Genomic DNA, 23,281 nt, shown 5'->3' with positions numbered 1-23,281 from the left:
GCGAGAGGGGACGGGAAGCTAGCGGCGGCAGGCAGGCTAAGCTAGCTCACGGGTTGTGTTGCCCTCCCCGAACGCCGCGACGCTGCTTCTGCGGGATGAGAGCCCCGGTGGCGGATCACAAGTGAACCGGGTGAATGACGTGTCTCAAATGTGAAGCTGAGGGGGGAAAAACAACACAACTCACCCAGTGCCACCTCGCAGGCTTTGCGCAGCTGGGAGTGATGCGCCTTCTTCACCTCCTTGTCGGCCAGGATCTTCTCCAGAGCGCGTGTGAGGAACATGTTTTTCGTCTTTTTGCCCTCGAACATGTCGCACCGGAATTTGGGGCGAGGTGTGTGTCGGTCGGTGTGTGCCTGGTCCCGAGGGAGGGAGGTGGGGGGAGAGGGGGTGTGAGGAGGGGGGCTGCAGCCGGCCTCGAGCAGAGATGAAGTTTCCCCCCCTCACGGACGTCCACCGCCGCACGGCCCCGCACAGACGGACATCAACGCCAAACGCACGCACGCACAGAAGGTGGGGTAAATCCCTCAGACTTCCATTAGCGACCTGCTTCCTGCGCCATGTTGGATAGAGAGAGGGGGGGGGGAGGAAGGGGGGGGGGGAGGAAGCGACGTCACGTACGTTAGAGCGACGGCCGCAGTGAGGCGGCAGAGAGAGAGAGAGCGAGAGAGAGAGCGAGAGAGAGAGAGAGAGAGAGAGAGAGAGAGAGAGAGAGAGAGAGAGAGAGAGAGAGAGAGAGAGAGAGAGAGAGGAAAAACAAGTCTCACATGTATGAGCTCATACTGTCTTATTGAACTAGCTGAACAGATGTGAGAATAACAGATTTTAGAATTACAGATATGAGAATTACAGATAGATATCTCTCATCTTGCACGGAGCTATTGTAACAAACACAATTTCCACCCGGGATCAACTCAGTCTTTCTGATTCTGATATTTAAAGTTTCAGTGTGTAGAATTTAGTGACACCTAGTGGTGAAGTGGAACTGGTGTTACTGTAATGGGTGAAATATTTGCCACCAGTTTCATGAAACATGAATTTGAAATAGTCAGATTTATATAGACCATAAATAAGAGCTACACAATGTGACACATCACTTATTTCTTTAATGGCATGCAGGTTGGAACTTTTTATACAAGGTGGCTGGCTGTAAGAACTAGTTTGTTTTTAACTATAATGCCAATAACAGACCAAAATAAATGTGACAATATAAGTATGTACTGTCATATAAACAACATTTATTCAAGTCAGATATTATACATTTCTTAAAATCTCACATCAGCTGTAAAAGGTAAACATTTCTGACACTGTCACTGATCTATACCTGAGTACTGACACATTAAGCTACTGAACCGACAGACTCTCCGAATGTTAGTCTGAACCAAATGAAACACGATAAAAAACATATGTAACAAACAATTCTCCATTTAAACCAAACCCTATAATTCCAAGTGATAGCATATTATGTACATCATCACTGTTGCAGTAATAAAGGCATCATTACATGAACAGCATGAGTTTAAGGTTCTAAATTAGCATGATATTTATTTAAAACTACAACCCATGACAACTTTTATTTAATGTGACACATTTTGAAAGACATTAAACATCTACAATGTTTGATTCCAAAAAGTGCTGTTGTATCAAGTGCTTATATGACTGCCATTCACTGTAAAAAAGCTTATTTTATAGTTAAATCTGTGTTATTCTTCTTTGTAAGTGGAGAGCAACAGTTAAAATCTTGGGCGACAAAGAGAGGAATACATGCTGGAAAGAATCCAGGTCCACATTCAAAAGGCATCAATCCACCAGGATGCTTCCTGTGCGTAAACAGCCAGGTCTCTGATAGGATTTTTGGTTATTAGCACATGTAAAAACCTCCACCACCATCGGTTCATATCTTTACAGAAAAGAAAAAGAAGGCGAAGAACTTCAAAAACAAGGAAAAACAAATAAAAATCTGTGTTCTTGTGGTTCTCAGCCGCTCTTCCCTTGATGATATCTGGGATTAATATGAAATCTCAGAGGAATATGAGGTGTGTGGAGATAAGTAGCTTTAAGGTGGGAGGCTACAGGGATCCAGAGCGTGGTCATATATATGGAAATCTGTCCCGGCCTGTCTCGCACTTCTTCAGCAGACCCGATGCGATGGCCTTCACAGCCCTCATTGTCTCAGTGCACGTCGGGTTGATGAGAGATTCGGGCAGGAGGAAGCCGTAGTATCCCGTGTCCCGGAGCTCGAACGCAAACGCATAGCGGATCCCGTTCCTGTAGGCCCAGTCGATAGAGCTGCCTGAGCTCACATCTGTGACGAAGAGAGGAGCGTTAGGCATATTAACACCTGGTGATAAAGTCGGTTTCATTTCCTGAACAGAAGCGGGACTCACACAGGGTCGTGGAGGCAGGTCCATATCGGTACCTCACTCCGTAGGCAGAGTACAGGGCTGTCACTGCATTGTGAGCTGCCGACTCCTGCAAAGCAGAAAAACAAAGGCTCATCACCGATACATATTTCTTCCCAGTAGGATTTAATATCACGTTGACTGGGTTTCCCTCAATGAGCAGCAGGTGTCTTACCACACAGCTGAAGTTGGGGATAGTGGCGTACTTGTAGGAGTAGGGGTACAGCAGCATTTGGGCGTAGGCGTGAATGGAGATGTATGCCTTGACGCGCTTTTTGTGCTTGCGAAGGAACTTGGCGACGGCCTTGACCTCGGGTTCCGACTCGGGGAAGGGGCCGCAGTAAGTGTCATCGCAGGGATGGGAGGAGGCACCTTCGTCTGAGGAGGTAAAAGAGGATCGGAGGCTTCAGTCACACCATCCAATCACTTCAGGGTGATCTGGAGGTGTTAGGCCCTGCGATGTAGTTTAATTTGATTCTGGACCTGATCCAGCTGCAGTGACTGTGCAGGCAGCATGGAGACATAAATGTATCACAGGGAAACTAAAGCAGATTGAGAGTGAGACTCCGATTGTGTCTGGATGCCTTGCTGCATGTCTGAAAAACACCCGTCTTCCCATCAAACGTAATGCATTTGCATTTTCTGTGTGTATATGCACCTGTTGGATTTGGTTGTTTGCAAATGAGTGATGCAAAAAAATCCACCTGTAAAAAAGACCTTGACTTGTTCTGAAAAGATTCCCTCTGTAACTAATGGGAAACCCAAATGAATAAGAAGATCTTAATTTCTATTTCAGGAATTTCCAAGATGCAGCATGGGAAATAGGGTAAAATAAAGTCAATTTGGGTAAAAGAAGAATTGTTTTTTCGTTATTGATGTCCACTCTATTGGCCTCCATTAGACTTCACAGATGTTTTCATATGAAAACCCATTAGAAAAGGTTGTATGCATAATAAGTGCAAGTAATGCAGGGTCAGGATTGTAAGTTAATAAGAGGTTTGCCCCGCCTCCAACTGGGATTGGTCCCAGCTCAAATGATAAGCCTTGGGGGTAACGGATGGATGTAAATAAGCAAGAAAAACTACAAGCAATGTCTACGTCTGTGCATGTGTGTGTGCGTGTTTTTATGACAAAACTCACCACACCACTTCACTTTCCAGTTCCTGTTGGCGTCCACTCCCCGGCAGTGAAACTTGTGATTTTTGGAGCGCGTCTTCCTCCAGAACCGATCCTACGGAGAAAAGAACAAACACCATCACTGTGCACCCACTTACTGTCAGACTCCACAAACAAACGCAGTTATCTGCCGTCTCCTAAGTGAACCATCTGCCGCTCATTCAGCTCGACTGGGCCTGATATTTACGGCAGATCTGGAGACAGTCGATGAGCGGCAGTTTTCACAGACCTTGTTTTCACTGAAGCAAACATGAACACGCACACAGAGATAAGTGCAGCATGATGAACCATTTTCATCAACTTTCTGCTATTGAGTTTTTCAATTACAGTATGAATTATGATCCACTTGAGCACAAGATCTGTGGAAGGCTGCTTTGTAAATATTCAACATCTGTGGGTGGGAGTGATGAGATGCCAGTTTTTTATTCTGAATAAAAGGAAAGGGGTTTCTCCAGTGTGAGACCTGCAATCAAAAATTCTGACTCATGCCATTTAGAATAATCAATAGCAAACGCCTATATTGTGTGTGTGTGTGGGTGTGTGTGTGTTTGCAGACAGAATCAGTGACAGCATTTAAATCAATTCTGAAAACGTATCTTTAAAAACCTAATTTTATTAATTCCAGTACATTATGTTATTACTTATATGCTTTGTCTATTTAGCCATTTTATTGATAGGGTTTTTAATGCTGTGTTTTTATAATTATAATTATCATCACAGTACCGTGGTCCAGCTGAAGTCATATCCGTCCACATTGAAGACAGGCATGATGTAGAAGTTGAGCTGGTTGAGCAGGCGTCTCATCCCAGAGTCGTACTGGTAAGAGTTAATAGCCTGTAATCATAACATAAAACAGTACGATTACACAGCGTAGTAGTACTGCATTTTATTTAAAGATCAACATGCATGAATGTTCCTATTTCTTTGCAGGACGTACACATGTTCATCTCAGATCTTTTAATGCACAAATAAAGTGACTTAATGCTCGGACCAGTGTGAATGTTGCAGATTGAAGATCTGGTCTAATACAGTTTATACCTGCTCAGTAATCAGACTCAGTCCAAGGTTAACGTGCTTCAAGCGATGCACGCTGACCTCCAGTGGCCAACCCATGTTACTGCACCATAGTAGAGCAATATTCAATTATTCTGCAAATCTGTTCCTGATATCCTGCTGCGCCACCCCCCCCCCTCCACACACACACACCAACACACTTAATCTTTCTTCTTCTTTTCTTTATCTCTCTTTGAAGAGTTCTCTACTGAACTTGCAAGTCCATGTAATGGCCTGAGGTGAATCAGTCGTGTATTTTAATTAGTCTCTATATGATAAGTTCCAAAAAAAACCTTCATCAGGATCTGCCTGCAAACAGAATGACTGTAGACCACATGTTGAAATGGCACCTGACACTTGAGCTTTATCATCTGAGAATTCCTTAAAACAGGCCGTTACTCTGCGTTTTAAATTGATATTCGGAACCTTCTGGCATTCATTGCGTTGCACTCTGTTGCAGATCCCCAAAAAAAGTTCATGCGGTTAATGACTGACTCTGGTCTCTTTCTTCAGAGGGCACTAACTAAGACTTAGAGGATGTGATGGAATTCGTGCAATAGTCGGGGTCGAGTTCAGCATGTGAACAATAAAGGGTGCTCTGAAGTATTTGCATAAGTGCACATGACAAGTGAGCAGATGTTCACATTTTGTTGAAGAACCCAGCGACCAAACATCACAGGCGGCCTGCAGCAGGAAGACTTTCTGGAAGGTATGTGTTGCTGTTAAGACACTGTTAAAAAAAATAATCTTGCAATGGGGCTAACGATGCATAACTTCAAGCGGTGTTTCAAGTTACAAATTTGTAGGCTAGAAAAACAAGACCACCTCTTTGACGAACCACTGGCAGAAGGCCGGTCCGATCCACTCTCTGGCGTGAACGCCGCAGTCGATCCACACGGCCTTCTTCTGGGGACGACTTCTCTTTCCTAGCTGACAACAGACAAGAGCTTTTACTGTAGCATGAGTGTGCATGTGCATAAAGCAGCGTGTTTCTCTGTAGTTTAGAAATGTACATCTCTAATAAAGCTGGGTGATATGGCTCAAAGTTACATCAAGATACAAATAGTCGAATTACCTGCAGGAAGTTTAAGGTTTTGAAATGACAGAGAATGAAAAACACTTATGTGTTGTACCGCCTCACTGTGCTTACACAATGCATAAGTAATGCATATTGACGTATATTCAACTTTTCTTGAATTGAAAATTATTTTGCTATAACTATTGATATTGTTTTTTCCCCCCAGCCTTAGTCTCTGAAGCCTTCTGTCCTACCTGAAGCACATAGAGCGGCCTTCCTTCGTACGACTTCCCGATGGAGAACATGTCGACCAGGTCCGGTTGGGTTCTGTTCATGTCAAACATCCAACTCTGGATCTTGAGGGCGATCAAAAATGAAATGTATTTTACAAAACTGGCAATAAAGTTTTCAGGAAACACTTTAATTTATCAAAGATCAACAGAGTGAAAAGATCAACAGGGTGAAAACTTCTGTACATGAGTGTGTGAGTGTGTGGGCTTGCGTCTTTCCCTGCATGTTGTGTCTGCACGGCACGCAGAGATGAATGTGTGTGTGTGTGTGTGTGTGTGTGTGTGTGTGTGTGTGTTTAACAGGATCAAAGCTCAGAGTGGTAAAGATATGTGTCGGCTCTCAGGATCTGTGTGTGTGGAATTCCTGATGCGTCTGGGGCCTGACAGATCCATGAACCGGCAGCATAATCGACCTGAGAAAAAATAAACACTCTAAAAAGCTGTGAAGCGTCTGAAGTGGAGTGCGTGCCTGCTTGTGACGGCGAGAGAGACCCGTGGAAATGACCTAATTGGGAGTTTGAGAGGTTATTTATGTGCTTTGTGTGTGCATTAGATGAGAGAGCAGAGCGGGGGGGGGGGGGGGGGGGGGGGGGGCAGATGGAAGGCTTCACATCTACCTCTTCCAGAGAGTGGTACACCTCGTAGTCATACTGGGACTCTGACCTCCGCCTGCGAGAGGAGCGAGATCCCGTCTGCTTTTCAATTTCCTTCTGCAGATCGGAGATGAACACCCTGTGGATGGGAAGGAGGGAATCACACGTTATAGACATTATCGATAACAACTGTAACTTACAACCACGTGAGCCCTGTACAGACATGTGTTCCCTTTAAAATACTGTCAGGGTACCTCGATAACTTCAACTTTTTTAATTTTTCTACGATGAACCAACAGCCTACTTGAGCCTAGAGGATTATTACGGATCTGCAACAAATTGCACACACTCATAAATATCACTCCCCTCAATATGCTACATTTCTTTTCCCATATTGATCCATTAATGCATCGCTGGGAAATCAATTGAAATGTTGAAAAATGTCAACGTTAAAGAGAGAGTTTTGTCTCCTGAGGAGCCGCACCGAAATTTAATGGTTCTGTATGATAATCAAAAAGATGAATAAATAATAACCTCCTGTCCACATACACACAGTCATTAAGTCATGTGAAATCTTAACACAGCATGAAATACTGCGGTATATCCGCGTGTTGAGATGTTGACTCACTACTGACACCACTTCTACAGCTGCTCTCACTCATCCTCTGCTTCCAAACCAGATTCCCACATCAGTGCTCGTTCTGTTTGATGCTATGAATGATACCAGTTATGTCACTACCGTCTATCAATAAATAACATGTATCGAAAATGAGCCCAAACCATAATGATCACCATAACTATCTGTTTAAAGACCCTGTCTGATCGGACCCCTACGCTTCCAACCTCAAACTAAACCAGATGATGTGATCGTTTTCATAGAGCAAATACCAACTTCATAAAAAGGTCCCTTCACATGTATTTATATCTATAATTACTTCAATAACTTTTTAAAAAGGATGGATTATTATCCCGTGTGTAAAATTTGGACATTTCAATACCTCACCCTCAGTATCAAAGCTAAGTACCAGAGTCTGTATCCCCTGCTGTGTAAACCATTTTTGAAGTCAATCAACGGGGGGGAAGCCACAAATCCACCGATCTGCAATTCCTCCCCCAGGACAGAGATGACAATGGGATCTTTTCCGGCTGCGGCTGCTTTGATAAAACTCCATCTTTTCCCTGTTAATTCCGATGAAGGATGGGGTGAGGAGATCAAAGGGCTTCTTTTTGGAGCAGAGGGGCTGTGATGTGCTGTGTGTTTGTGTGCATCGCAGCCTCGAGGAAGTACAAGGTATTTTGCATGCAAACTATGGCTGACCCTGCATGTGCATATCATATTTCTGGCGAGGGGAAAGCTGGGTAATGCAATGCCAAGCAGATGTATCTTTGGGTGTAGAAAGTTTGCAAACACGATCACCCATTACGTGTTTATATCCCCTGTATTGTCTGACCAGCCTTACCGAAAATAAACGTGTTCCTGCTTTAAGCGTGCACGTAGGCTTCTCGTGTCGTTACGCTTCACGTGCACGTCCACAGTGGCGTTGTGACAGATCAGAGAGACACTGTTGGGCTGCCACAAGTCCACCTAAAGAGAGAGGACAAAGATACCGTGACACAAACAACCAGCAGGATTTTATAATGAAAGCTATACAATATACAAATATATAGATACAATATGTAATTTACTGTATATATTACTTTAACAGGGAAGAAACACATATTCAACAGGATGATACGTCTAGCAAAATTCTGAAACATTCTGAAAAATCAACTGTAAAAAAAAAGAGAAAGGAATTTTGACTGATGTTGAATACTAATAATAAAATAATAAAATAAAATATTAGGAAGGTTCGCTCCATGTTGAAAAAATGTGCATTTAACTGAAACTCAACATTATTTAATGGCATTGAAGAAAAAATCTGTATTTCATACAGACTCGTGTTGCCAACTATACTAAAACAAAGGGTTAGGATCATACGACTCAAAGAAAGACGTCATCGTCTAATGTGCAGGGTGTGGAAACTACATCGAAACATTTTTTTGTTTTGGTGTGACCTGGACAGTTTGAAATTCCTCTGGTCTCTACTCTCAACCGACGGAGTGAATCAGGGGACTGCTGATGACTCCACAGAGGTAATGTTCCTCTTTCAGCTGGTGTTATCAGGCTGTGATAGTCCTGACCTGTTAGCTTTAGCTCAAACAGACAGCCCACGGCCAAATAAACACAGACACCATGTGGCAACTGAGATAAAATAACATGAAGGGGGAGAGAAACTAAAAGAAAACCTGTTATTGAGCACAAAGGTAAGCATTGATCTACACATGACACACACACACATACACACACACACACACACACACACACACAGTAGCCACTGCAATGCGATCGAGAACACTGTACATTCAAACATGCGTGGACGTCCTCACCTGGCTTTCATTTGCAGCGTGGGGGCCGAGTCAGTCTGGCACACATGCTTGTTAATGTGTCAATTGGTTTAATGGTTTACAGAAAGCATACCGGATTAATTGAGCTTCCCTTAGAGCCAAATGGAGCCGAGGAACCAAGCTGGAATGTTCGGTGCCCTCGAGTGTAAATCGCTCTCTGCCGCTGCACTTTTATGGTGTTTCCAAATGGTTAAGCATCACAAATGTTCCAGCAATGCTGCTCTCCAAGTCAAACAAATCCGAAACACATACGCCTAAAAGCCACTTAAACGTGTCTGATCAGATAATACGACTCCACAAAAACAATTCTCTCAGTTTGACTTTTTATAGCTGCCTTTATTGGGAGCCCTGAAGATGCTTTTCTCTGCAGTCTGCGTTCTAAATCGTCTCTCTCTTTACAACGTGACGTTTCTGTGTTTTGAAAGTCCGCATATACAGGGCAGCTCCTCAATTTGCCTTGTTTTGGTTGGTGTCATACAGGCACGGGCAGAACAAGAAAGAAAAAGTTATAGTACTATTAAAAACAGGCCGACGCTTTCATTGGGGCAGATGAGGCGAGGCTGTGGCCATGTGTTTATATGTCGAGGGAAGGAAATTAAGTTACAAAACTTAAACTGCTGTGGCTACCTCCGACAAGATGCTTATGTTATCACCAAAATCTGTTTGTTTGTCAGCAGGATTACGCAAAAAGCCTTGAGACGATTTCCTCGAAAACTTGGCGGAAGGATGGGACACGGGCCAGGAAAGAACCCGTAAAAGATTGGCATGCACCCGAAAAAAGGGATGAATTCAGGAACTATTACTTTCTTTAACATTGAAATAGGGGATTTTTTGAGTTATCACCGATCAGCAATATCAGGCAGATTCAGGGGGCTAAATGAGCAAGTTGGTGTCGATCCAAATAAAAATCCAGATCTTGTTAATTAAATATGGTTTCGTAGGGGGGGGAGGCTTTTTACATGTTTACTCAACCAATCGCGAGTCCGTCTAAGAAGTCAATGGTGATGTTTCAATATGTTTTTATAAAATCAAATAACTGATTACAAACAACCTTATTGGAAACATGAACAGTTCATCATCATCAACAGTGACATGTATTTTTACTTTTTTATGTCCCCTTTGCGAACATGGAGGCGAAACGATTTATGAACTATACGACACCCAAGCCACCAGGGGGCAATCAAGACGCTTCGGCTACCCTTTCAAAGAGCTGGCACGTATCCATTTTACTGTTTTGTGGTTCTCGTCAGTGCCATTCTACTAAAATATGTTCTATATTATAGATAAACCATTGAAAAAGGAGCCGTTGGTAATTATATACTTCTAATGTTATAGAAGTAGTGTCATTTCAGGACCAATGGGAGCAGTTCAACATTTAAAGCTGATTCAGTCTGTTGAAGTAGCCGAATCAATTCAGGACCCAACTGCAGACTCAGTCGAGGGCGTGGAATGTGCAATGATGATGTTTTTATGAATATAACAGGGTTACGAGGTGAAGTAGAGATTTGGTTGACCTGAAGGTACCCAGGTGAGCATGGCAACAGCTAAACACACGGCCAACAAATGCCAGGACACACAACCAGGAGCAAAACAGGAACAACAACAGGGCTGACGAGGAGTGAGGAGAGCAAGGAAGTGAAGGAGGTAACAGGACACAAGGTGCCACAGAGGCAGGACAAACACAGCGACAGGAAGTAACAATTAAACATGGTTTCAAAAAAGCAAGGAAACGATACAGAGTCCAGATCTATATTATTCCACGTCACTCAAGAGGATCAGATAAGATGCTAATGCTTCATCTAGCAGCCAGATAGTGTAGCCTGCCATTACGACTGGACACAGCTCAGCTTTGTGTAACTCTAACAAAATTCCCCTGCCATGACAAAACTACCTCTTTAACAATGCTGTAAAGACCTGTGTAGGGACAGTCATGGGTCAATTACAAGTCTCTCTCCGTCAGACCCAAACCAGATGTCTCTCATCCTGTTGAGAGGAGACAGCCTGTAATGATGAAGTCATCCATAGACACAACATGAAACCTCCCCTCAGACACTCATAATTGAATAATTCATACGACGCAATGACAGCAGCTAAGATAATAGTACATCTGTGTCACAGATGTAATCCACGATCCCAGAGAGGGGAACACTTTCCAAAACTGTGAAACTGCTCACATCCAGCAACATGGGGCCTTTTGGATATTTCAATTTATTTCACCTTAATCATTAAAATAAGGAACTGAATCCATGAATTGTTTTTACATTTATCGGGTAAAAACATAAATCCACCATTTCAGATAAAACAATCAATTTTGATAGCATCACCTTGGGCTTTAGTTTTACAAATGATCATAAGTTGTTAACTTCAAGTTGTATATAACAGGTAGTAGCGAGTGTCCCATTTTAAATATAATATACACATGTTCTCCAGTAGCTGATGTTGAAATGGTGCACAAAGCAAATATGAACTTTTGTGTAGCAGCACCTTATCTTGACAGTGGATAGCTGTGGTGGAGGTATTTGCTCTACTGGGTGCATACTGGAAGCGTTGCATTTCTTCACACCCGCAGAGTGTGGACAGTCGTTTTCTGAAGATCAGACTCAGTTCAATGATGGTGCCGTTAACAGACCATGAAACCTCCTAGTTAGATAAATGGCTTTGGTTTCCCCTAAACTGCCGCTACTTCTAGAATTGCAAAACAATTTGATTCTTATGCACCAGAATATCTTCATGGAAATGTCCTTTGCACCACCAGATGTTTGGAGTAGCAACAGTAAAAGCTGTCACATGGATAGGTTGCCTTTGGGTTACTTTAAAAAAAGTGTAATTTTGATAACTACGGATCTGAATCTTGAGTCTCCTGCATTTGTTGTACAGGAGTTTTCTTTTTTAATTTGACCTCAGGCCTTGGCTAAGGCTGAACATGTTGGCTCTAGCACTGGAGGCATGGCAGTGTGGCTAAGCTACTGAGAACACATATCCACAGCTGTCCAAACAGTAGCTGCCACTGCCTTGGTCGGCCTTAGAGCACCGTGTCCTCTGCCCTCCCACACCAAAAAACTCAGGCCAGGTCCTGACCAGCAGCCTGGGTCACGTCTGCTCTCCCTCCACAAATCCTAAACGTTTACGAGACCTCATCTTGCCCTGTTCTGTCGTGTCTCTACTCAGCCCAGCCCGGTTCTGGATCCCGTGTCCTGAACCTGGACAGAGCCAGGATTTTACACAAAAGTTTATAAAATGTTTTAAATATTAAAAAACTTCTATTTATTAAATTAGCTCTTCAAATGCACTTTATTTGTATTAATATGAAACAGTTCTTTGAAGCAACTTCCTCTTAAGATCAGTGACTATCAACATTAAGTTATAAGAAGTAAAGGGATAGTGAGCAAATATAGCAAATACAAGCAACAGTTATCAATATCACTTTGCTCCCAGTGATTGCCTCCTGAAGAATGTGAAGATACATGAATTATACCCTCACAGATTGGTCCCATGGTGTAGCGGTTAGCACTCAGTGATCTGAGTTCAAATCTCAATGAAACCTCGTCCCCCTGAATTTCCCTCAAAATCACAATATCTATCAATTTTAATATGTTCCAGCTTCGTGCTCAGTTAAGTCTTTAATATGAAATTTAACGAACCATTTAAATACACCCTGTGATTCACTATATTTAGCTGATTAATTTGGCCAAAGTAACTCATAAGACTGGGTTGTTTTAGCTCTGTTAGCTTCTCTCTTCTTCTCTGTGAGTTGTTTTTTGTCGTCGCTAATCTACTCATCATTAGTTAGTGCTGGAAAATGATCACCAGTGTAAGATGAAGATGCATTTATTAGTCCCGAACACATGCACAGACATGCAAAGGCACACTCATGCAGGTAGGGAAATTTAACTTCTGCTTTTGACCCATCGAGCAGTGAGCGACCATGTACGGTGCTCAGGGAGCAGATGTTGGGGGAGTATGGTGCCTTGCTCAGGGGCACTAGACAGGGTAGGGAGACGCTTGGATTTTTGGACAGATCAATCCAGGTTCATCTTTTTGGTGTCTCTCCGTGGAGTTGAACCAGAGACCTTCTCTGCCCATAGTCCAAGTTTCTGCCACTAGACCACCGCCTCTCCCTTAGACCACTGCCTCTCCCTTCCTCTCCCTAGCACTAATATTCATAAATATGACTTAATCTTTCAAAAGCACATTGCTCTAAACCTGCCTTTCAACTCCAGGTTGATATACAGATTTATTCCTCACAAACCGTCATTGCGTATTTACAAACTAAAAACAATGTGCAAAGAAAGGTCATACATGCTCTTGAGGCAGATGGTTAATTGCTCCCAAGTGAGTTTGGGAAGAGAGGCAGCTGCTTTGGTGTCTTCCCGGGTTTCCCCATAATTTTGCTTTCTTTGAAACACATGTTCATATAGTTTGAACACTGTGAGACATCCAAGCGTTCAAGTCCCATAATGAAAAATGTGTTTTCTATTTCTATTTCACCATTTCTCCCAGGGTGAATGAATACAGAGCGTCAACAGTAACTGGGGATGCAGACAGGGAATATGTCCTGACTCTGACAGATCACCACACTTGGTTGGTGATTGTCTCTCTGTTTGGCCTCTCGCTGTCCCCTCACATATATCCCCCTTTTTAAAAGTGGCTTCACGCCTCACTCTAACTTTTACTGCTGTCCAAGAGTCGTAATAAAAAGCCCACTGGGGAATCTCAGGCTGGTACTGGCAGCATAAATACAGATCTCACAATGTTTATATTCCAAAAATCGAAAAGTGAAATCAAAATGTTGTGTGATAAGATTCCAAGACTGCGAGGACAAAACACTTACAACACAGCAGAGAACATTTGTGTGTGACGGAAGTATAACAAGAAAAGATAAGTGCAAACCTTCATATGTGCCAGAATCTTCTTCAGCACTTGGACCTCCTCATCGTCACCTGGAGTTATCCTGAAGACTTGATCACTGCAAAAACAACAGAGCTCCTCTAAGTGTCACGTTACAGCAGCATTCAAAGGGCCCCACGGGGCTTTCCCGCCACTGTAACAGGGCATGGATCCATTCTCCCTAAGTGCACATCATCTCCAAAACATCTGGGCCACGGTGTCACACGCTGTAATCCAACCACCTTTCGTGCCGACTTGAGGTGTCATAACAGCATTTTTTCGGGGTGGTGAAATGGGTGGAGTCCTCTCTTTGAAAGGGTCGAACAATCGGTGTTGAGACATCACTACAGGATTATATTTCATCGTTTCCCGCTCTGCAGGTAGCACCTGGAACTATTCATTGGTGGATACAGAAGCAGCAGCTGTTTCACATTTTCACATACCGATGTGTTCAGTGTAGGTAGCTGGGAGAAACACCTGTTCATTTAGCAAACACAACATGTTGAACTTTTTCACAAGGCAGAGAGATAATAATTATAATCTGTCAGTTACTTTAAGGTGTTTTCCAGAGCCAAAATCTAATGGTAAGTCATTTTTTCCACTAGGTAAATCTGTGATGATTTCCCAGATAAAAACACAGTTTTATTTTTGTTCAGATAGAGTAAATAACTTACATAATATATGGCATAAATATCTTTGTATAAATATTAGAAAAAGGGAGTAAATAAGAAGTAAATATTGAGTAAATATATAGTGTTTCTTTTTATTGCTTTTCTAATGTGTGTTGTATTTATTGTCTTTTTATGTTTTTATGTTCTATGTTCATTGTATGCACCAATAACCGTAGCAAATTCCTTGTAGGTGTAAACCTAGTTGGCAAAAAATACTTTCTGATTCTGATTCGGATATAACAATAAGGCAAAAGACAATACCCTGTCCACTGTGTGAGGGTTTATTAAAACCATACGCAAACCTTGGACGGGTCTTTTCTCATGTCTGCCAAAATCGAATGTCTAGATTAGATTTAGAAAATAAAGCTCTAGCTTAGTATCTAAACATCTGCAGTCAAATTCAATTTCCTCCTTGCTTCATTTTGAAGACTTCATTCCATTTTTTGTAAATCACTACAATCAAGATAAATGTATTTTAATCAGTAGCAGAATACATTGTTTGGTTTAAGGAGATGTTTGTAAAATCAGCTGTAATTCAATATGAAAAAATCATTATTATGTAAATCTTGTGGTATTATATAAAGAAAAACTGGAAGCGAATAGAGAAGTTGAAGGAGCCAATTTGAAGACCACATCTTTTTCTTTGCCTTTCTACAAAACAAAGTCTCATTTTAAACTTACATCGGGCAGATTATGCTCTGGGCTTAAAATGTAACATGCTGCCAATAATACATAATCTTAATTATAGTCTTTATTTGTTTCCGTCCATCTGTCCTGTCTGTGTCCCCTTTACTGTCTCTCTCTTTCATTTCATCTTCCTCTCTCACATTTTGCCTCTTTTTAAGACCTCCTTTTTTTTTTCATTTTTACAATGTGTCACACAGGAAGCGGGGGCCCCCCTCAACAAAGGTGGCAGCAGGCCACTCTGAGGTTTTGGCGGAACAAAAGGACCAGGGCACCCAACGTGAGCGGCCGCTCCATTTGGGTGACCACAACACACGGCCGTCTCCATGGCAATGACCATGATTGAAGATGGGGCAGGACGGCATGGTTTTTTCGGAGGTTCAAAATATTGTCAGGATAGGAAGGGAATGGGGGGGGGGGGGGGGGATGTTGGCAGATTTGGAACTTCAAAAACACAAGATATATTCTCTTTGATTACGCTGTTGTAGAGAAACAGGACTTGTGTTTTTGTTTTTAGCAGCAGCACGACAGAGAAACTGATGGCATCCCAAAGCTCTTCTGTCTTTTAGTCAAAGATAATAGAGTGTTTAGTTGCAGCGCTGTCCTAACAGAGGCCTTGTCCCACTTGAGCGGTGATGAAGGATTCTCTCTGGGATGGAAACAACTTCTTCTTAACACAGTCAGGCCTTTAAATCAAGAGGTTAACTCTCGTTGTTGATACACCATCATCCCCTCTCCATTCGAAGTGTCCAAATCTTGGTTTTCGATAACATCAAGATGCTTCCTTGTAGATTTATATGACGTTATTTGACAGACTGAACACTGAAGGCTCTTTGTAGGACAACATCCTCCACATCCTTGAAGGGGGTCTCTACCACAGCTCTGCATGTTGGGACTCTTTGTGGCACACCAGAGGTGAGTGTGTGTGTGAGCTGCCCGAAGTTTGGAATACATCCAACATATATGTTGTTTGAGACAGATGGGGGGGGGGGGGGGGTCCAGCCTCCCTCTGACGCTGCTAAATAACATCAAAAAGCTCTTTTGAGGTCCAGGCCATTAATACTTTTACATGCACCAGTTACGCCTTTGTCATGGTTGTGTCCAGCTCCAGATGGTCCCATTAAAGATCAGGCCAGTTGCAAATTCAACATCAGAGGTAAAATCCTGACTGCACGGTCTTGATGGGGAAGTGTGTGTCCAATATTCAGCATCATAAAACGTTTTAGAAAATCAAAAATGACTGCTCTAAAAAATGTCTTGTTTCTTTTGAATATAGAAACATGTGGTTATATAACACCTTTCAACGGTTTTAGAAATACACACACTGAGCTCTACGCATCCCCTCTGACATCTGTGCGTATCATGAACAATCTGAATGCCTCTTTGCTGCAAAACAGAACGGATCCAATCTCCTCCCAGTGCCACCAGAGAGCAGGAGCAGCCTGGAGTGTGGAGTAAACTAAAAAACACTATATTAAGTCTCACCCAGGTGCAGAGGATTGTGAGCATACCGATTTTCTTTGTTCATCGCACTCTGCTCTAAGATAAAAAAACACTGTGTCTTGATGTGTGGAGATCTCTGCAGACAACTTGTGAGAGCAGCCCTGCGCACTGTCTCCTCTCTCCGTCCCCTCCTCTACGTCCGGGCTCCCACGAGCCCCAGAAATGAATGGGGGTCTTTACTCACCCTGCGTAGCGGTTGTTGTAGAGATAAGCACCGACGGGACATAGCACGTTGCTGCAGATTATCACACAAGCCAGTAGAACCGAGGCGCGAAATGCGCTCCTGTGGTCCAGTGCCATCCTGGGCAGAAGCGCGGAACTTGGGCAACTTTCCAGGACGCACACCGCCTTGTCCACAGAAAAGGAAAAAGGGCACGAAAAGAAAAATCTAAATGTCTGGATCCCGGCGCACCAGCAGCCGGATTTGGCCGATGTGACCTGTCTCGTCGCGGTGCACTACCGTGTTGTTCCCCGACTGGCACAGGGGACGCGTTGAGCAGCTCTCTGCAGCCGCACAGGGAATCACAGGGTGGCAGCGCGTTTTAAAAAATGAGGAGGACCTGAGTCACGTGGTCCTGGTGTCGGCAAAGTTGGTAACTGGATCCGTGTCTGACGCGCAGGAGGACATCGTCTGTGGTGCCCCCCTGGGCTCACACTGGACGTATGCGATCTTTCAAAAGGACAAACCCCACGAGCGTGTCAGCGTTTGAAGATGGTGCGTAAAAAAGTCTGTGTAACGCATATGTCATCTTTCCCACCTCGGAACAACAGACCCCTTCTTCCTGTGATCGGGTCCTTTGAAGGAGGAGAAACTCGGCTCTTTCTCTTCTGTGATAAATCCGAGGGCTCGTGTATCACTGTGATATATGATGAGCTGTCCCCTGAGACGGACACTTTCAGCCCAGGGGAGGCTATCATCCACACCAGAGGTTCTCAATGTACTCCTCAAGCCAAGGATCTCCTAATATTCTGGGGACCCCCTCATGCAGGGACGTGCACAGAGGGGCCATTCCCCTATCCTGAAAAGGCCAACACCCCCCACCCCCCTAGTGTAAGTTATCACAGATAGGCTACAGTTTCCTGTAAACCAGCTGCTGATATGATTTCGCGTCTTGGGTCATCTATCCGACTGTGAACCACAACATCCACACATCTCACATAAACTCCCTAATAAATAAATCACTGCTCCGACCAATGGTGGTCGTATATGTTTTCGAAGGTTGTGGACAATCAATGAGCATCCCAAGATGTTGCCGAGGCATTTTCAGCCTGTAGATTGACTGGATCAGGGGCAGTGCAATAACAGTGAAGCTTAGTAATACTGGAGAAATGCATGGCCTTCGTGAATTAGAGGGAAATGATACATGTAGACGATAGCTAGGATATTGTTTGTTCATTCAGACCTTTAAAGCACCTGGAGCTCCTGAATCCTCACCCTCCCGTTCACTTATAGCTCTAATATATACTCTTATACCCACGTACAGCTCTCTAGGCCTTTACCCTGAAGCCTGTGTGATAACAAGCTGCCACATCTCTGTCAGTGCCTTGGCCTGGCTCCACCAGGAATCCCTCTGCGGAGCTTTAGGTGGCTCTCCCTGTTATTCGAGGCTTTGCGTGCCGCCGTTTGATCCTCTACTTATCACCCAAACATGGTGATTAAACGTCTAAGTCAACTGCCAGCCTTTTTCCTTTTGTGATTGCATGGCGGCAGCACATTTTTCACATGCTTCTCCCCAGTGTCAACAGTGCCGCCACCTGTTTTACACCCAATAACTGTACAACAGATCTCCCCCAAATGTTCCCGCACAGCCCATGTATGTGTCATATCTGTAATTTGGAATGAGGATCTTTTAGTGTTAATGGCATCAGAAATAATTTAAAGGATTTTGCACTTGCATCATGAGTAAAGCCAGTTTCAACAGAATGTAAGGGGGGAAAAAAACATATTTATTTATAATATACTAGCATTGAGAGAGCACGCCAGGGCTGATTCGGAGGGTGAATCCATCTTTGGTTTAACCACCGTGAAAATCCGCCTCTTTACTGGAACCTTAAGTGAAATGCACCAAAGTTTAAAGAGGGTTTTACCGACAGAGCTATTTCTCAAAAATAACATTAACCCAAGAAAGTGTTTTTGAACGCTCTGACATCTGCACAGAGAGCCATATTCATAAAGTGCTTGCTCTGCGTTCCATGAGTATCATGTTCAGGGATTTGTGGGCAGAGTGAAAAAACGCCTGCATGTAAAGGTTGTTACGTCAGCTGGTCGTTTAGGCGTGACGTGTTGGGCACCGAGACGTGGGGGTGGAGGGCATTGCCGCTGCCGTGTGGTGGTCCCGGTGTTGTTTCTAACACACATCAACGCAGACCTTGGCGTGTGGCACCGCTCCGGCCTGTGGTCTGAGGGGAAGTGAAGAACCAGCCGTCTTTCTCTGAGCTAAGTCGAACCCTGGGCAATCTTAGAATGGCACAAGGGGGGGGCCAGTAAATCCCCATGTTCCTCTCTGGATCCGGCTGAGGTGTGTGAATGAACTCTTTGACAAGGGAGCGCAGGGCTCGCAACGGCCGATGAGGGGAGCAAACTGCAGCTCTTTGTGAGGTCGGATGACCCTGAGCGGAGCTGGGAGGGCACTTCTACAACCTCTTGACCTCGAGGGGAGAAGGGAAAGAGGTTGGCGGTGGGGGGTCAAAGACGGTGCTCAGTTTGGACAGGGAGGCCCGTACAAAGTGGACCATTTGGCTGCCAGAAAGAAAAGAATCTTCACTCTCAGAATGAATGGAGGACCTGAGGGAGGATCATCTCCATGACAAGGACTTTAAAGATGAGATGTTTAAATTAATGATCAATCGCTCTGGGCTCGAACAACCACCAGTCATCATCGTGAGATCAATGTGACGATGAAACTTGAGTTTAGCTCAGACTTAACTGTGTGATGACAAACCAATATCCCTGCAGGAATCAATAAGGGCTTGTGAAGAGGATTTCTTAAGGAATGTGCTGCTTTGACTACTGTTGCTCCAATCATCATGTAATTGTGTGTGTCAAGATTTTTAGAAATTACCTGCCAATTACTGTCTCTCTATATGCCAGCGGTCATAACTTTTTTAGGGTTCTTGACTCTGAGTAATCTTTTATGCAGATATAAAAGGCAGAAATATTTTATAATTTAGAGCAAGATCAGAAAAATGAAATCAAATGCGTGGTTGTAAAATGTGTTTTCATGCTATCCTATCCCGGAGCCCATTGGCAAACCAAAGTTCCCATTGATGTTTTCATTTTAGATTTGTATTGGTTTAATATCTGTATTAATATTTACAAGGAGGATTTGCATTAATAGTAAGCTAGAATATTAAGTAAGCTAAGGAGGCAGTGTGTAACCTATATTTAGTACATGAGAGACCTGAGAATGGAATTTGCAATTTTGAACGTTTAATATGCCAATGAAAACCAATGACTCATGTGGTGAATTACAGATAAATACACACTTAATTAAATTTACTTCAATCCTCCTCATCCTAATTGCCCGGAAAACTTAACTTATTTACTTTGTTTGTGCTGGTACAAGTACCTCAGCACATACTTTTGCCTGTGTAACTGTGATTTGAAAAGTTATATAAATAAAATATATTATTGTATTATTATTATCAAGATGTGGACACGGGTTCATCAATCAGTGATGAAACTAACTACTTTCTTGCAGTAAGTAATTTATAGCGATGATGAATGGTACTGTTCTTCATATAATCCTAATGTTCAGTATTCCAGGGAGAAATTGTACATTTTTTAAATCATTGGGATCAGAGGAGAAGTCTTTCACAATATTCCACCAGGCTTGTCTAGCACTGCTATTCATCACAGGATTCAGATTAAAAGCTGCAAAGACGTCAGCGATGTCCTTGGTAAAATGAAAACATCTCCTCTACTTTTTATTCATATTATTCACTCAGGAAGAAACTTTGCAGAAAGACGAGAAAAACTGCCAAACCAAAGAACTTTAAGAGAAATACATAAATACAAGTAGATCTATGTCATGCAATATGACGATATCACTTCTTTACTGCCTGTCGGGCACCACTGTAACATGAAGCAGTGCAAATTAACAAAACTAGCCACATTTTGACTCAGTACAACCTGAAGTTGAGACTGAATGCTTTTTTTGTAAGAGGCATTTGAGGCTGCAGTTCCGTATATGACATGAAGTGCTTCTCCTTGGCAAATATTTTTTTTTCTTTCTTTTCTTTCCTCAACTGCTGAGCGGACCCATAATATTTTTGTAACATTTATTTGTATATTTATATATTGGTACCTACAGCCTGATCCTCAAACTAAACTGAAACTACAACCACTTCAAAACACACCTCAGTCTCCCTCTTCATACCTTTCCCTTCCTCTGTGTGTTTTCCTCTATGTGAACAGAATTAAATAAATGTGAACAAAGGAAAACAGTGTAATGGGCCGACTGCCGCTGCCACACACTGATACGCTAAAAGGAAAATCAACGCTTTTATCACAGCTTGTGTTTGATGTTAAGAAAAAGTGGCTCATATCAGTCTGACACTTACCGGCAGCACTCAACCCCGCAAATAATAGAAGTTAATTCCACTGACCAAAGTCATGGGCAATAAAATCTAAGGGCCTAGATAATTTACCTGCAGTGAAGGAGCTTGTAAAAAAACATAATTAAGTTGGTCAACCACAGACATCAAACCAGGTTCTTAACTTTCTCTCATGCAAGGATTCAATGTATTCTTGGTGTGAGTCTGGGACCAGGACCCTCTCAAATACCTGATATGTGGCACTGATCCACAGCTCCGTTAAAAAGATAAACTCCTTCTTGAGTCATATAGTAGGATCAACACTGCCCTTCAGTGGCTGCAGAGAAACAGCACATAGGAAAACCTTCATCATCTCAAAGTTACTGGAACAGCATGCAGTACCACATTTAACCAGCAGAGTATACTCCACGCCAAGATTTAGTCACGTTGAAGCGCCATGTCCTCACCTCACCTCACAAAACTGACACTAACCTGTAATTGAGACATAAAACAGCCCAATGAAATAAAGACTCCCTCTGGTGCTGATGAATTCGTGCAGTCCTCATCAGTTAAATTCCTCCTCTCTTTTCATGAACGTGCTCCACAGACTGCGGAATTCACTGAATGCATCGGTTTAGATAAGAGGCCTGTGTCACCAGGTGTATGAATGTACTGCAGAAAGGAGATAAATGAATCCTGAAATCCTAATTGTGAACTGTATGGCTCCTCTGAGAGGAATTTCAAGCTAGTAAAATGAAAGTAGCTTTTAATATTGATTATGCTGCTATTTCACCAGGTGCAAAATGACTCTGACTGTGTAGTAAAATCACAAACACTTAACCAGCCTTTCCAGCAGCTTATTATATATGCATTTTTTATTATTATTATTTTGCATGACAGATTGCACCTGAAATCAAATCTCACATTAACTGCTGCATAACAAATCAGTTCTATTTAACTTAACCAGATGTAAAGCTCTGCTGTGACACAAGAGCATCTGCTTGTGTAATTAAGAGGAAGTTCTTCAATCAAATGTTTAAAAAAAGATACCAGGGAGAGGCACTTTGCTGCAGACAGGACACATTTGTAATAAGAGATTTGCTGCAAGAAATGTTCTCGTGTAACAATATTTTTTTCTGTTGAAAACACCAAACTGTGCCAACCTGGTCATGAGAATCCAGCGTGTGTTGTTATTAAGTTGGCCCGTCTAACAGAAACAACATATTTAGGGAGGGTTTTTGTGTCTATGAAGGCAGATTGAAATGGTAGAGGTTCAATGCGTTTCAAATGCAACCCTGTCCAATGGATTATATTACAGAGGGAGAACTTGGTGTGGTCTTTGAAAGCTTATGCGGCCTGTCACAGCATAACTAAACTCTTTGATGTCTATGTTCTTTCTCTTTTGCTGCCTGTGCTCGACTTTCTCTCAAAGTAATTGTTTTGATTCCGTGTCCAAATTCTGCCCGTGAGGAAACTAAAGCAATGGCTGAGGAGAGATGTGTTTATTATGAGAGAAGATAGACTTAAGGTCTTACGCAGCACAGATCCATCCAAAACCCATTCTGTCTATTTTTATAATTTCCTTATTGTATTTGTCATTAACTAGGAAAGTGCTCTTTATTACTCTTTTACATATTGTAATTCTTCCTGGAGGTAACATTGTTCCCTCTTTCAATACACATATGTGCAGTGGCCCTGAGGATCCTAAACTGTACATAAAGATGGAGGGCACATCTTCAATTCCTTCCACTGTCCAGAAATTACCCCTAACCCGGAAACAATCTGTTAGAAAACTTTTTTTTAATGTGTACTGTTGACTTTTTCCTTTGGTCCATGTCCTACCCACTTATTTGGAAGGGGCGGGGTTTATAACATGTACTGCAGCCAGCCACCAGGGGGCGACTGAGACACTTTGGCTTGACTTTTGGGAAGCTGTGACGTTGTCCGTCTTTATTGGTCAAAACCTTTCACAACACAGATGTAAACAAAGTTTGTTTTTTGACATGTTGTTGTGTTAGGTCAAATG

The 23,281-nt window shown here is 42.8% G+C and overlaps 2 protein-coding genes and 1 long non-coding RNA gene across 5 annotated transcripts in view; 1 reads left to right on the top strand and 2 right to left on the bottom strand.

Moving 5' to 3' along the window:
* Positions 1 to 564, bottom strand: part of arfgef1 (ADP-ribosylation factor guanine nucleotide-exchange factor 1 (brefeldin A-inhibited)) — a 46,908-nt gene extending 46,344 nt beyond the window's left edge. Inside the window, exon 1 of one of the 2 annotated variants that reach the window (XM_062379098.1) lies at positions 185 to 564. In XM_062379098.1, the coding sequence (XP_062235082.1) occupies positions 185 to 308 (124 nt within the window). In that variant the 5' untranslated portion in view covers positions 309 to 564. The remainder of the gene's footprint in view (positions 1 to 184) is intronic. The other variant, XM_062379099.1, reaches the window with a different exon arrangement.
* Positions 136 to 5,460, top strand: LOC133932434 (uncharacterized). 2 transcript variants are annotated; one of them, XR_009911953.1, is made up of 3 exons: positions 136 to 270; positions 4,296 to 4,394; positions 4,506 to 5,460. It is a non-coding gene; the product is annotated as an uncharacterized LOC133932434 (long non-coding RNA). The 2 variants fall into 2 exon arrangements; XR_009911954.1 differs by lacking the exon at positions 136 to 270 and adding an exon at positions 420 to 510.
* Positions 1,092 to 17,239, bottom strand: cpa6 (carboxypeptidase A6). The gene is made up of 11 exons (XM_062379100.1): positions 16,904 to 17,239; positions 13,865 to 13,940; positions 7,990 to 8,114; positions 6,554 to 6,668; positions 5,901 to 6,002; positions 5,454 to 5,558; positions 4,299 to 4,409; positions 3,540 to 3,630; positions 2,575 to 2,777; positions 2,385 to 2,469; positions 1,092 to 2,302 (listed from the first exon to the last, which is right to left on the bottom strand). Exons 1-11 carry the CDS (start codon positions 17,017 to 17,019, stop codon positions 2,088 to 2,090), a joined length of 1,344 nt encoding a protein of 447 aa, XP_062235084.1. The 5' UTR covers positions 17,020 to 17,239; the 3' UTR covers positions 1,092 to 2,087.
* Between the last annotated feature and the right edge of the window lie 6,042 nt (positions 17,240 to 23,281).

Source organism: Platichthys flesus, chromosome 21 (assembly GCF_949316205.1).
Source record: "Platichthys flesus chromosome 21, fPlaFle2.1, whole genome shotgun sequence".
Lineage (NCBI taxonomy): Eukaryota > Metazoa > Chordata > Actinopteri > Pleuronectiformes > Pleuronectidae > Platichthys > Platichthys flesus.
This window is presented reverse-complemented; position numbering and strand designations above follow the sequence as displayed.